This window comes from Hyaena hyaena, unplaced genomic scaffold (genome assembly GCF_003009895.1).
Source record: "Hyaena hyaena isolate Hyena2069 unplaced genomic scaffold, ASM300989v1 scaffold_135, whole genome shotgun sequence".
Lineage (NCBI taxonomy): Eukaryota > Metazoa > Chordata > Mammalia > Carnivora > Hyaenidae > Hyaena > Hyaena hyaena.
The window spans coordinates 1-15,295 of NW_024080767.1; the positions used below are offsets into that span (position 1 = coordinate 1).

Below are 15,295 nucleotides of genomic sequence, written 5' to 3' on the forward strand. Positions count from 1 at the left end.
ATAGTGTTTCCTGAATAATTGTTCCAATGTGAGTTGGATCCTCAACTAAACTTTATGTTCTTTGAGGCCAAGGATCTTATCATTCTTTTATATGCGAACTGCCCCTCCCCTACCGCCCCACTTCTTGTCAGTGTCTAGCACACTGTCGGGTGTAGGGTGCTCAGTAATACTCAGTAACGAGAATTACTCATTATTAGGAGGACTGCTCCTAATGAGGGGAATGAGAAAGGTTGCAACGTGGATTAGAAGAGAATATTCTGTTTTGCTGCAGCTCCCCTTTGAGAAGAACTGTGGACAAGACCGCATCTGTGAAGGGGACCTGAGTGTCAATCTCAGCTCTTCCGGGTGAGCTCTATCTGCTTTCATTTCTAGACACTTAAGCTTTTGGGTCTCCCATCCTCATAGGCTGAGATGTACTTATCTTTCCCTTTGGCTCTCCATCTAACAGAGAAATTTTGATTGGAATGTCCTCAGCTCACAGTTCATGAGTCCCACAGACCCGCCTGTGCCCCTGATCCAATTCCAACCCATTTCCAAAGGAGTCCCTTTTTCAGTTTTGTCCTTCCTCCTCCAGCCTGCAGACTTTGGTGGTAGGGAGCTCCGTGGAGCTTAATGTGACAGTGACTCTGTGGAATGACGGTGAGGATTCCTATGGAACTGTCATCAACTTCTACTACCCAGCAGGGCTGTCCTATCGACGAGTGTTAGGAATCCAGGTAAAGAGCTCCCTTGGGCTCTAGTTTCTGGAATCTCTTCCCTGCTCTGTGTTATACTAGTTTCCTTTTAATTCTTCTATGATGAAATATAAACACACACCCACACACACACACACGTCACACACAGAGATACACACAGAAACACACACACACACACACACACACACACACACACACACACAGAGTTCCAGAATCAGAGAGGAATGGAGGGGGTGGGGGGAGAGAGTGAGAAGTGCATAAAGCATATGTATAGTTTAATAAATAATATTAAGGAAATGTCTATGTAATTAGCATCCGGTCCAGAAATAATACACTGCTAGCACCCCCCAGATGTTCTCCCTGTGCCTTTCCTCATAACTTCACTCTCTCCCCAAAGGTAATCACTAAAGGATATTAGGGATTGATTATCACAGGTCAGAATAGTGATTGCTCTTTATTAGATAAAACCATTGAGTTTTGCCAATATTTGAAATTTATATGAATGGAAACATGTTATACATTCCTTTGTATACTTATACATTTCTTCAACATATGTTTGTGAAATTCATCCATGTTGCTCCTTGTGACTAGAAAACATTTTTATTGCTATGTGGAATCCCATTATATGGCTCTACCAAAACTTATTTACCCATTCCACAACTGATGGTCATTTGAGTTGTTCTCTGATATTGGCCATGACTATTTTTGAGGATATATCTCGGTGCACCCATGCATAACAGTTGGAAGCTGTATTATATAGAATTTCTGAATCATTGGGTATGTGTATGTTCAATCATTCAATTCAAGCCAAACCATTTCCACCTATTTGCACTTCCAGCAGCAGTGTAATAGAGTTCTGTGTCTTTCCATCCACCCCAACACTTGGCATTGTCAGACTTTAACATGTTTGTCTATCTGGTGATACCTCCTTGCAGTTTCAATTTGCATTTCTTTAATGGAGTTGAGAAATTTTTCATTATTTCCTGGTCATTTTGATTTCTTCTTTTAGGAAGTACTTGTCCAAGTCTTTTCATTATTCTTCTATTGAGTTATCCATACTCTTCTAGTTGTAAGAGTTCTTTAGTATTCTTATTACTAATACTTTTCCAGTTTTATGTGTTTAAGTATGTTTTCCAGTCCTGTTGCTTGTCTTTTCAGTCTCTGTAACGTGTCTCTTGATAAGCCAAATGTCTTGATTTGATTGTGGTTGGGTTTTATCAAGTCTTTTCCTTGGTAGTTAGTGTTTTTATGTGTGGATCTTGTGTCAAAAATACTTCCCTAGGTTATGAAGGTTATGAAGGTAATGAAGATAATCCCCTGTATTATCTTTTAAAAGCGCTGTCATTGTGCCTTTTCACATTGAATTTGTATCTAGTTGGAATTTATTTTAATGTATGGAGTGAGGTAGGGATCCAATGGTTTTTGTTCTTTAGTTTCTTTTATTTTGTTTTGTTTTGGCCCGTTTTCCTGGGATACTTTATTGAACAGCCTGTCCTTTCCCCTACTGCTCTGCAATGCCACCAATGTTATACGTCTAGCTCACGTATGAACATGGGTAACATATTTGAATTTGTTTTCCTCCTCTGGAAGCAACCACACCAGCGTTCACTGCGCCTGGCATGTGAGGCAGGGCCCACGGAGAATGAGAGACTGAGGAACAGCAGCTGTAGCATCAACCATCCCATCTTCCACGAGGGCACTAAGGTGAGTGCTTCCCCCAAAATCCTCATCACTCTGCTCCTCTGTCCTTGTCCATTTCCTTCCCTCACTCCCCCATGACCTTCCTTATCCCCATTCTTTCATTCTTTTCCTCTCAGGGCACCTTCCTAATCACATTTGATGTCTCCTACAAGGCTGCCCTAGGTGACAAGTTGCTTCTGAGGGCCAATGCAAGCAGGTAAGTCCAAGTGTATCCCTCACTCTTCCATCTCATGCCCTAGTCAGAGATTCCTCTCCTGGATTCCTTCACAACTGGGCTTCCCCCCACACCCCACTCTCTCTCCAGTAAGAAAAATAAGCCTACATCCAACAAGACCACCTTCCAGCTGGAGCTCCCTGTGAAATATGCTGTCTACATGGTGATCAGCAGGTATTTAATACCTGCCCTCCCTTCTGACCTCTGACCTTCCTCTAAGCCTAGGACCTCCCATGGCTGCCCTGCTGCTTTTTAAAAGGATGGGTCTCTAAACTATCCCATCTGATACCTCTCATGGAAATACTTGTGACCAGCCTTACATTTATCTGTATCATAATACCATATATCATATATTTTTGCTTCTTCTCTGATGAAATGGCCTACTGATTGGATGCACATTTGCCACCATTGTGCACTCCTTCCTCTTTCTCCAAGGGGCAGGCTTCCTTTAACATTAAGCCAATTCTGGTTTTGGTGCTAAATGTGAATGTGCGGAGGTGAAACTAACTAGGTTAAGATTGAGGCTTTTTGAACACTCTGAAGTGGGGAATACGGTTTGTCACCACACAGCGGAAATAAAAGGTCAGGTTTTCACCAAACCAAAAGGAGAGCAGAGGTGTGAGAAGCTGCTGGGAAAGTCTCTAAGAGGTCAAGCCTGCAGCAGGCCACAGGACAGGCAAGTTCAGGGCTGTTGCTCTCAGTTCTGAAAGTGTGTGGAAGAGCAGGGGGGGGCCAGGCTAGAAGCAGGGCAAGGAGCTTGTGTATCTTGCTGAACTCCAGAAGTTTAGAGAGTTGTTCAGAAGCTTATAATATTGCCATGGGACAGAGTTCGCTCCTGTTTTGCTGTGCTGACACATGGAATTTGAGGGGAACTCGGTTGGGGTGGTGATGAGATAGTGTGTCACTGCCCTTCCAAACTCCATGTCCTAATTTCCCCTTCTATCCATGGGAGAATAGTGAGACTTATAAGAGCTTACAGTTATATATCCTTATGATATGCCAGGTATTGTAAATGTACTTAACATTCATTTAATTCTTCTAATAACTCTATGACATAGTTGCTGTTCACCACCCTTTTTTTTTTAGCAACAAAGAAATCAAGAGGTTAACTAACTTACCCCTGTCAGTCAGCTGGGAAGCAGTAGTACCATGAATCACTCAGATGGTGTGGCTCTAGAGCTTGTGCTCTTGTTCATATACTACTGTGCCTCTCCAAGCATTGGGGAAGCTGAGTGATTTACTCAAATTTGAAAGGAGAATAGAACTGAGGTTTTAAGGTGAGAAAACTGAAGCACAGAGAGAAACAGTTCAGACCAGAAACATAGAGGAGGGATAATGCACTGAGAGGAAAAATAAATTCTAAGATTTATGTCATTGCTGCAAACTTCATCACAACTCTATTACAGGCACTATCATTAGCATCCTCATGTTAAAGAAGAAGAAACTACAGGGCTCCAGAGAGGTTTGGTAACTTGCCTTAAGTTAGTTGGGTAGGAAGTGGTAGACTGAAATGTGAACCCAGATTGCTTGGCTCCAAAGCCTGTGTTCTTAATCATCAAACTGACAGTCACATCTGTGGTACAACTGTAGGCACCCATGGAGTTTCTGGCTGGCTGGCCTGGCTTCTGCACATCAGTTGCTGGTGAAATGTGCAGGTCCCTTTGCTTGTTTGCTTGACTCCACTGAGACTTGGATGATAACTCTGGGAAGGCAGGGATTATGGGCTGTTAACTGTTGTGTCTCCACAGTCAAGCACACAGCCAGTCACAGGATAAATATTTACTGAAAGAAGCAACGGATGGATGGATTGATGGATGAATGGAAACCCACCTGCAGCCTGGGACATTTATGTCCACTCCAGGGGCTTGTGTTCATGCACATCGTCCCTCACATTTACTTAGTTGTGCCAGGATAGCCACATTTATTTTCTTCTTTTGTCTGGAGGGCCTTGCACTGCATTCTGTCCTGAGTGATCCAGCCATGACTCCCTTGAGTCCCCTTCAGCATTACCTAAGGCCAACCATGTAACTACTAGAGGAGAGAGTTTTGAGAATGACTTCTTCCCATGGGAAAATGTTTAAATGTTATAATAGGTAATGTTTAAGTTGGACCTTGAAGTACAATTTTTCAGAAGGGGATGCTAAGTATATTCCAAGCAAAAGAAAGAACGTCAACAAAGTTATGGGGACGTGAAAAACCCAGCGTATCAAAAGGCAAGCAAGGAGTTCTAGGTGACCGGGGGAAAAGACATGGGAGAAGAGCTGAAGCTGAGTGTGCAGAAGCATGTGGGAACTATAATTGTTTCTCTGGGCATTCTGCTGCGTCCACAGAGCCTTTGGCAGATGACTGAGGCACATGTGAGGATGGCTCGAGAGCTGTTTCTCACCAACCAACCCTCTCTCTCCAGGCAGGAAGAATCTACCAAGTACTTCAATTTTTCAACTTCTGATGAGAAGAGCAAGAAAGAAGCTGAGCATCGTTATCGTGTGAGAAGCCAGGGAGCGTCCATAGTTTCCCTCCCATGGTGCTGCTAATGTTGGGAGCTGGTGGGAAAGAGAGAGAGTAGCTGAGGGCTAAGTCCAGGACAGGAGTAGGATTTGGGATGCTCTGGGGGCCCCAATAACGTTCTGTCTCCATTTTCTGCAGGTGAATAACCTGAGTCAGCGAGATGTGGCCATCAGCATTAATTTCTGGGTTCCTATCCTGCTGAATGGTGTGACTGTGTGGGATGTGGCAGTTGTGGCCCCTTTAGAGGTGCCTGCTTGCCTTTCCTAACACTCCGGAATCTGACCCCACCATGCCTCACACTGTCTTACCAGTGAAATGTTGATCATTCTGTGGCTATTTGTCTCTCTCACTAGAGTGTCCACTGTGTGGCAGAGAGGGAGCCTCCCCAGCATCCTGACTTCCTGACCCAGAATACAGAGAGTCTTGTGCTGGTGAGAAAGATCCTGGATTCCCATTGCAGGACCAGCCGCACATGGGGGGATGTAGAGAAATGTACTTGCTAGGTTGCAGATGTATATACACGTCCTATACTTGTTCATCTTTCCTGACCCCAAACCTGACAGACTGTTTTCTGCTGCAGTTCTTGCTTAAATTAAGATCCTCCTCAACTCATTCATCTGCTGTCCCTAGAACTGCTCCATTGCTGACTGCCAGAGGTTCCGCTGTGACCTGCCCTCCTTTGAAATCCAGGAGGAACTTGACTTCATCCTGAAGGGCAACCTCAGCTTTGGCTGGGCCAGCCAGGTGTGTAGGCCCAACAGCAGAGTCCCTCCCCAGGACTCAGGTGCCACCAGATGATGTCTATGTCCATCCTCCAGCCAGGATATTTCTAGAACTCTGTGCCTTTCCAAGTGCCAGTTCCTCATCTGTGCCTCATCTGTTTTGTAGACATAGCAGAAGAAGATATAGATTGTGAGTGTGGCTGAAATCAAGTTCAACAGATCCGTGTATTCCCAGCTTCCGGGACAGGAGGCATTCTTGAGAGCTCAGGTAGTGACTGTGTGATAGGCAGTGACCAGGCTGGTAAGAGGGCTCCTAATGCAAAATCTGTGGTGCCGTGTGGGAGGCTCACAAGCCCAGAGGGAGGAAGAATGAAGGTCCCTCAGCAGGAGAGTGGTCGCAAAGCCCAAGAGTGTTTCTGTATGTCACCCCTTGGAGTAAAGGAAGGAGGGGAGGGAGTTAAAGGTTGGGGAGCCTGGGAAGAGTCTGGGACAGCAGTTCTGTTACTTTCTGATGAGGTCACCTCCACTCCAGATGGAGATGGTACTGGAGAAGTATGAGGTCTACAACCCCATCCCCATTATTGTGGGCAGCTCTGTGGGAGGATTGCTGCTGCTGGCTCTCATCACCGCCGTCCTCTACAAGGTGAGTGTTGTCATCCTGCTCTTAACAATACCGGGTTTTTTTGTTTTTGTTTTTTAACATTTTTATTTATTTTTGAGAGACAGAGCATGATCAGGGAGGGGCAGAGAGAGAGGGCGACACAGAATCCAAAGTAGGCTCCAGACCCTGAGCTGTCTGCACAGAGCCCTACACAGGCTCGAATCCCTACCTAACCCTAACCATAACCTGAGCCAAAGTTGGACACTTAACCAACTGAGCCACCCAGGTCCCCTGACACCACCAGTTTTTGATCCCAGTTTTTCTGCAGTGTGGGGAAGAACTCACCTTGGATATAGGTGCACACCATCATTTTTTTATTATTTTCAATATTTTTGTTAAATTTTCTTAAATCTAAATTCACATACAGTGTGATCTTGGTTTTAGGAGTAGAATGCAGTAATTAATAACTTACATACAACACCCAATAGTCATCACGACATGTCTACTGTGTCATACCCGTCAATCATCTAGCCCACTCCCACCAACCTCCCTCCATCAACCTGCAGTTTGTTCTCTATCACTTAGAGTCTCTTGTGGTTTGTTTCCCTCTCTCTTCATCATTTCCCATGTGTAAATCACTTTTCATCCTTATAATCCAGATATGAGTGATTTCATAGTGTATTTGTCTTTCTCTGATTGTCTTATTTTACTTAGCATAATACATTCTAGCTCCATCCACATCGTTGCAAATGGCAAGATATCATTCTTTTTGATGCCTGAGTAATATTCCAACACACACACACACACACACACACACACACACAATGTCTTTATCCATTCATCAGTCGATGGACATTAGGGCTTTCTCCACAGTTTGGCTATTGTTGATAATGTTGCTGTAAACATTGGGTGCATGTACCCCTTCACATCTGTCTTTTTGTATCATTTGGGTGAATACTTAATAGTGATTATGTGGATTGTAGGGTAGTTCTATTTTTAGTTTTTTAGGAACCTCTGTATTGTTGTCCACTTTGCGTTCCCTCTAACAGCGCAAGTGGGTCCCCTTTCTCCAGATCCTTGCCAACACCTGTTGTTTCTTGTGTCATTAATTTTAGCTGTTCTGATAGATGTGAGGGGGTATCTCATTCTGGTTTTGATTTGTATTTCCCTGATGATGAGTGATATTGAACATATTTTCATATTAGCCCTCTGGATGTCTTCTTTGTAGAAGTGTTTATTCGTGTCTTCTGCTCATTTCTTACCTGGGTTGTGTGTTTTTCAACTATTGAGTTTTATAAATTCTTTATCACATATATCGTTTGCAGATATCTTCTCCCAATCCACAGGCTGCCTTTTAGTTTAGTTCCTGTTTCCTTCACTGGAAACAAGTGAAGCTTTTTATTTTGATTAACTCCCAGTCATTCAGATTTGCTTTTGTTTCCCTTGCCTTTGGCGATGTGTCTAGTAAGAAGTTGCCACAGCAGAAGTGAAAGAGGTTACCGCCTGTGTTATCTTCTAGGATTTTGATGGTATCCTGTTTCACATTTAAGTCTTTCATCCATTTTAAGTTTGTTATTGTGTGTGGTGTAAGATAGAGGTGCAATTTCATTGTTTTGCATGCGGCTCTCCAGTTTCCCAAACACCAGTTGTTGAAGAGCCTCTCTTTTTTCCATTGAATATTCTTTCCTGCTTTGTTGAAGATGAGTAAACCATATACTCAAGAGGCCATTTCTTGGTTGTATATTTTGTTCCATTGACTTATGTGTCTGTTTTTGCATCAGTCCCATACTGTCTTGATGACTACAGCCTTGTAGGATAGCATGAAATCTGAAATCATGATGCCTCCAGTTTTGTTTTTCTTTATCAGGATTGTTTTGGCTATTCAGGGTCTTTGGTGGTTCCATACAAATTTTTTAGTGACCATATAGTCAATATTAGTTTCAGGAGTGGAACCCAGTGATTCATCACTTATGTACAACACCCAGTGCTCATCACAACAGGTGTCCTGGTGGTATTTTGATAGGGATTGCATTAAATGTGTAGATTGCTTTGGGTAGTGTAGTCATTTTCACAATGTTTGTTCTTCTAATCCATGAGCATGACATGCTTTTCCTTTTGTTTGTATCCTCTTCAATATCTTTCATAACTCTTATAGTTTTCAGAGTACAGATATTTTCCCTGTTTAGTTAGGCTTATTCCTAGGTATCTTATTGTTTTTGGTGCAATTGTAAGTGGGATTGATTCCTTTATTTTCCTTTCTGCTACTTCATTATTGGTATATAGAAATGCAACAGATTTCTGCATGCTGATTGTATAACCTGTGACTTTGCTGAATTCATGTATTAGTTGTAGCAATTTTTTTTTGGTGGAGTGTTTTGGGTTTGCTACATGTTGTATGTCATCAGAAATATTTAACATTTCTTCCATGCCTGTTTGTATGCCCTTTATCTTTTTTTTTTGTCTGATTGCTGAGGTTAAACTTCTAGTACTATGTTGAAAAGTAATGTTGAGAGTGGACATCCTTGTCTTGTTCCTGATCATAGGGGAAAGACTCTTAGTGTTTCTCCACTGAGGATGATATTAGCTGTGGGTCTTTTGTATATGACCTTTAGGATGCTGAGGTATGTTTCATCGTCCCTGCTTTATTGAGGGTTTTTATCAAGAATGGATGCTGTAACTTGTCAAATACTTTTTCTGCATCTATTGACAGAATCATATGGTTCTTATCCTTTCTTCTATTAATGTGGTGTATCACGTTGATGATTTGCAAATATTGAACCAGCACTACAGCTCAGGAATAAATTCCACTTGATGTTGGTGGATAATTTTTTTAATGTACTGTTGAATTCAATTTGTAGTACCCTGTGTAGAATTTTTACATCCAGTTTCATCAGGGATATTGGTTTGTAATTCTTTTTAGTGTAGTCTCTGTCTGGTTTTGGAATCGAGGTGTCTGGTTTTGGAATCAAGGTAATGCTGACTTTCCAGAATGAATTTGCAAGATTTCCTTCCATTTCTTTTCTTTTCTTTGGAAGAGTTTGAGAAGAATAGAAATGGACTTTTCTTTATATGTCTGGCAGACAAAACATGGAAAGAACCTAAGTGTCCATCAACTGATGAATGGATCAAGAAGATGTGTATAGTTATATAATGGAATACTGCGTGACAATGAGAAAGAATGAAATCTGGCCATTTGTAGCAACATGGATGGAACCAGAGGTTGTTATGCTGAGTGAAATAAGTCAGGTAGAGAAGGACAGATACCATATGTTTGCACATATAGGTGGATTAGGAGGAAGCTAACGGAGGACCATGAGGGAGAAGAAGGGGAAAATAGTGGGGGAGAGGGAGGGAGGCAAACCATGAGAGACTATTCAATGCTGAGAACAAACTGAGGGCTGATAGGGGTGGGGGAGAGGGGAAGGGGGATGATGGGCATGGAGGAGGGCACTTATTTGGATGAGCACTGGGTGTTATATGGAAACCAACTTGACAATAAACTATTTTTAAAAAATGTCTGGCAGAAATTCCCTGGGAAGCCATTGGTCCAGGACTCTTGGTTTTTGGGAGATTTTTGATAACTGATTCAATTTCTTTGCTGGTTATGGATCTCTTTAAGTTTTCTATTTCCTTCTGTTTCAGTTTTTGTAATTTGTGAGTTCCTAGGAATGTGCTCATTTCTTCTAGATGGTTCAGTTTGTTGGTATATAAATTTTTTATAGTATTCTTTTATAATTGTTGCATTTCTGTGGTGTTGGTTGTAATCTCTCCTTTTCATTTGTGATTTTTGTCTATTTGAGCCCTTTCTCTCTTTTTCTTGATAACTCTTTTTAGGGGGATTATCAATTTTATTAATTGTTCCAGAGAACCAGGTCTTAGTTTCATTGATCTGTTCTACTGTTTTTTGTTTCTATATCATTTATTTCTACTTTAATCTTTATTATTTCCCTACTTCTACTGACTTTAGGCTTTATTTGCTGTTGCTTTTCTAGCTCTTTAAGGAGTAAGGTTAGGTTGTGTATCGGGGACCTTTCTTGCGTCTTGTGACAGGCCTGAATTGCAGTGTATTTTCCTCTTAGGACTGCCTTTGCTACATCCCAAAGGCTTTGGACTGTCATGTTTTCATTTTCACTGGCTTCCAAAGTATTTTTAAGTTTCTTCTTTAATTTCCTGGTTAACTCATTCATTCTTTAGTAGGATGTTCTTTAACCTCCATGTATCTGAGGGTTTCCAATTTTTTGTGTGTGTGGTTGATTTCAAGTTTCAGAGCATTGTGATCTGAAAATATGCATGATATGATCTCAAATTTTTGTACTTGTTGAGGGCGGATTTGTGACCCAGTATGTGACCTATTCTGGAGAATGTTCCATGTGCACTTGAGAAGAATGTGTATTTTGGTCCTTTAGGATGAAATGTCCTAAGTATATCTATTAAGTTCATCTGATCCAGTGTGTCATTCAAAGTCATTGTTTCCTTGGGTGTGTTAAAGTTCCCTACTCTTATTGTATTATTATCAATGAATTTCTTTATGTTTGTTATTGAGCTATGTATTTGGGTGCTTCCAATTTGGGGCCTAAGTATTTACTATTGTTAGATCCCCCTGATGGATTGATGCCTTAATTATGATATAATACCCTTCTTCATTTTTTGTTACACTCTTTGTTTTAAAGTATGGTGTGTCTGATAGAAGTATAGGTATTCCAGCTTTTTTTTTTTTTTTAACATCCATTAGCATGATAGGTGGCTTTCCATTCTTTCATCTTCAATCTGCTAGTGTCTTTAGGTCTAAAATGAGTCTCTTGTAGGGAGGATATAAATAGATCTTGTTTTGTTTTGTTTTTAATCTATTCTGACATTCTATGTGTTTTGATAGAGCATTTAGTTTATTTACATTCAGTGTAATTATTGAAAGATATAAATTAGTGCCATTTGGTTGACTGTACAGTTGGTGTTTTCTGGTGATGTTTTCTGGTCCATTGTAGTCTTTATTGCTATGGTCTTTCTTTTTTCCCCCCTACACTCAGAGTCTCCCTTAAAATTTTCTGCTGGGCTGATTTAATGGTCATGAACTCCTTTAGTTTTCCTTTGAGAAAGTCTTTATTTCTCCTTCTATACTGAATGACAGCCTTCCTGCATAAGGATCCTCTTAACTGCATATGTTTCCCATTCAGCGTGATGAATATTTCCTGCCACATTTCCTGCCACTCTTTTCTGGCTTGCCGTGTTTCTGTGGACAGATGTGCTGTGAACTTGATCTGCCTTCCCTCATAGATTAAGGACTTTTTTCCCCTTTCTGCTTTCAGGATTCTTTTCTTGTCTGTGTATTTTGTGAATTTGATTGTGATATGCCTTGGTGATGACTCACTTTTGTTGAATTTAATGGAAGTTCTTTGTGCTTCTTGGATTTTGATGTCTGTCTTAATTTCCCTAGATTAAGGAGTTTTTCAGCTATAATTTTTTCTAATAAACCTTCTGCCCCGTTTTCTTTCTCTCCATCTTCTGGGACTCCCAAGACATGGATGTTTTTACATTTTAATAAGTGACCTAGTTCCCTAAGTCTGCCACTGTAGTCCATGACCTTTCGTTCTCTCGTCTTTTCATCTTCATTATTTTCCATAATTTTATCTTCTATATCACTGATTTGATCCTATGTTTCACCCATTCTTGTTTTTATAGCTTTGATTTGGGATTGCATCTAAGTTATAGCATTTTAAACTTTGGCCCCAGTAGATTTTAATTTTTTTTATCTCTACAGTAAGGGATTCTCTAGTGTCTCCTATACTTTTTTCAGGCCCAGCTAATATCCTTAATTGTTGTTTTAAATTATAGTCAGACATCTTACTTATATCTGTATTGACTAAATCTCTGGCTGTCATTTCTTCTTGTTCTTTCTTTTGGGATGAATTCCTCCATCATGTGATTTTGAAGAGAAAGAAAGAAGAATCAAAATACAACCAAATAAATTTTTAAAAAATTGAAGAAAGAAAAAAACTTAAATAAATAAAATAAAATACATAAAGGAAGCTAGATCCTAGGTGTGTTTTGGTCTGCTTTTTACAAGAAGCTCGGTAGAAAAAAATGTAGAAGTAAAGAAAAGAAATAGAAAAGAAAAAAATCTCTCTCTATATATAATTTTTAAATGATAAAAAATTTGAAAATAAAATAAAAATTGCCCTTTCTGTATCTAACAAAAATAAAAGAACAAGAAGAAAGAGAGAAAGAAAAGAAAGAAAAAGGAGAGGGAAGGAAGGAACAAACGAACAAACGAAAGAGAGAAAGAAAGAACGAACGAAAGAAGAAAGACCTACCCTACAGGGTGCTAGGTACTTGTTCCCCTAGAGCTGAAACTTTGCAGCTCTCTATGATCCATAGATTTGGTGTGTGAAGGGATTTGTGCTGAGCTTCTCCGGGTGTGGCCTGCCTCTCTGATTCTCTGGTACAGTTGCTCTAACGGAGATATGCCTGCAGTGCAGTGTCGCAGGTCTTGATGTATTGGCTCCATTCTCCACTTGGTGGCTCACTGAGTGGTTCAGTCTGATGGGCTCAATCACCACAGTGGTTCAATCTGATGGGTATCACAAGAAAAAGGCTTGGCCCTCTTCTCTCCTCTTTGGAGTGGGAAATGTGTGCCACCCATCCTCAACAAACCCTTACAGATGTGTAGTAACACTGCCTGTGTCCCTGGTTTCTGTCATATACCTGCCTTCACCCTATCTGTGCCTGAGCTGTCTGCCTGCCAAACGGTGCAGCACTCTGTGTGTTTTACCTCAAGTGCAGCTGTTTCAACACCCCCACTTCAGAGATCCCCACAGCTCCTTGGATGCCCTGATCTGTGCGAGGAGGGTCTCTCTGCTTTGTGGACAATGTCAGCTTCTTTCAGAAGACAGCTGCATGACCGCACAACAGACCAGAGTTTATGTTAAACTGCAACACGCACAGCCAGTACCAGGGTTTGCAGACCTCCCCTGGACTACGTGCACATTCTTGCTAAGTCACTGCATGTGAGAGATCCCTTCCCACCTATGACATCACCAGTTCCCTTTAGTCCCTATGAATGTGCCTTTCTATCTGATTCTCAGGATGCTGTTAATTGCTCCTCCTGTCTTTTCCACTCTCTTCCTCACTACATGTTTCCCTTCATAGCAAACTATAACATAAAAGCAAAGACCTTGACTTGGTGTGGATACCAGCACTGATTCTTTCTATGACTGTCAGCAGTACCTGGTCCATGCTGGGTCTTGATTTCTCATTCTGAAGGTGATTCCACCCAACTCACAGAATTTTGGTAAAGACTAACTGACACAGCATGTCTAATGTTTCTAGTGTGGTGCCAGAACATAGTAGGGGCTCCAGCAATGGTGATCCCTCTCCCTCCTTAATCATCTCTTTTCCTCTCTTCCATTGGATTTCCTAATTCTCTTTTCCTTCCTCTCCACAGGTTGGCTTCTTCAAACGTCACTATAAGGAAATGATGGAGGAAGCAAATGGACAGACTGTCCCAGAAACTGGGACATCAGACCCACAAGTTGCCCAGTAGAAAGCTACCTCCTATTCTCCCTTGGGCCTGTTCTCTTCTGAGAGGTTTCCTGACCCTCTTACTCTCACCTAAGGTAGGCCAGCAGGGGGAGGAATGGTCCATGTGAGGGAGGCCAGGATCAGGTTGCTTTCTCCCTTTGGGAAGATGCATTGTGTTCCCCAAAGTGCTTGCCTGGGAAAGGCTATTTGTTTTGTCAAGGCTGCAACTGGAAATCCCAGAACAGGATCTTCACCATGCCCCTGGGTGGACTTGATTTTGATATCTACCTAGAAATATACGAACAATAGCCTCAGGCTCCATCTCTCTTCCTTCTTTAGCCATGAATGATGTTTCTAAATTACAGTACAAAACAAGCCACAATCCTCATCTATCTTTGGTGGCTCAGGATAACACCTGAACTCTCCAACTTGATGTTAGGAATTCAGTTGAATTTCCAGAAGGTGGGCTTTCATGTATGTACACACCATGAGTTGCTCTGTGCCTTCCTATCATCCTCATTCCTAGTAAATACTGTCAGTATCAGCTTTGTCTCAGGAATTTCAGTCCTGATTTTGAAATCGAATTGGGAATAAAATGTCTACACATTGGAATTTGTAAACATGGCTTTGAGCTTTTTTCAGCATTGCTGACTGGGAGGGAGAAGTAGAAACCCAGCAGGGGTATTGCCCCAATGTCACTCTGGCTCAAATAGCTCCAGCATCTCTCAAGAGATCAAGAGGCCCAGGATACTTCCATTTTTTGAGGATTCAAATATGGCAAATGAAGAAATGCTGAAACATTATTATAAAAAAGTGTATATTTTAAATGCTTGAATTAACTAACACATTGCACAAAAACAATGCAGGTACCTTTTTTGGGTAATACGTCAAAGTCTAAAATTGTAGGGATGGGAGTCCTATACAGTGATGTCTATAGTATCTACTAACCATGGTGGATACTGGCCTGATGTGAAGCCTGGGGCCAGGACAAGAAAGTTAAATAGAGAGGAGGTTATTAATATTTGGTGACCATATTTGGGTGACCTGACTTCTTAATCTACACACCCAATTCTCCAATCTGTCACTGATAGGAAGCTGATGGGGCCGTTGCAGGGGTAAGGAGAAGGGGCTCAGTTGGAAAGTCATTAAAGTGGACTAATACACAGATGTTTCTTACAAATCCTAGGATGTAGTGAAGGGGTCATTATTTGCATATGGCTACCAATTGGAAGGCACTTTGAAGTCCTATATCAGAGACCTGCCGCCCCAAATAAGTATTCTATTATGCCACCCATCTTAGCATAAAACCTAAAGCGGTGCCCAATATTGAGTTGAGAGT

The 15,295-nt window shown here is 41.4% G+C and overlaps 1 protein-coding gene and 1 long non-coding RNA gene across 2 annotated transcripts; both read left to right on the forward strand.

Annotated features, from left to right (window-relative positions):
- Positions 1-277: 277 nt before the first annotated feature.
- Positions 278-2,586, forward strand: LOC120235671. The gene is made up of 4 exons (XR_005529476.1): positions 278-345; positions 575-716; positions 2,286-2,399; positions 2,513-2,586. It is a non-coding gene; the product is annotated as an uncharacterized LOC120235671 (long non-coding RNA).
- A 158-nt stretch (positions 2,587-2,744) lies between these two features.
- On the forward strand, positions 2,745-14,315 carry LOC120235672 (integrin alpha-D-like). Its single transcript, XM_039238080.1, has 8 exons — positions 2,745-2,784; positions 5,018-5,096; positions 5,257-5,364; positions 5,472-5,549; positions 5,749-5,862; positions 6,007-6,108; positions 6,373-6,483; positions 13,880-14,315. The coding sequence occupies exons 1-6, from the start codon at positions 2,771-2,773 to the stop codon at positions 6,010-6,012; spliced, it is 399 nt and encodes a 132-aa protein (XP_039094011.1). The 5' UTR covers positions 2,745-2,770; the 3' UTR covers positions 6,013-6,108; positions 6,373-6,483; positions 13,880-14,315.
- The last annotated feature ends 980 nt before the right edge of the window (positions 14,316-15,295 follow it).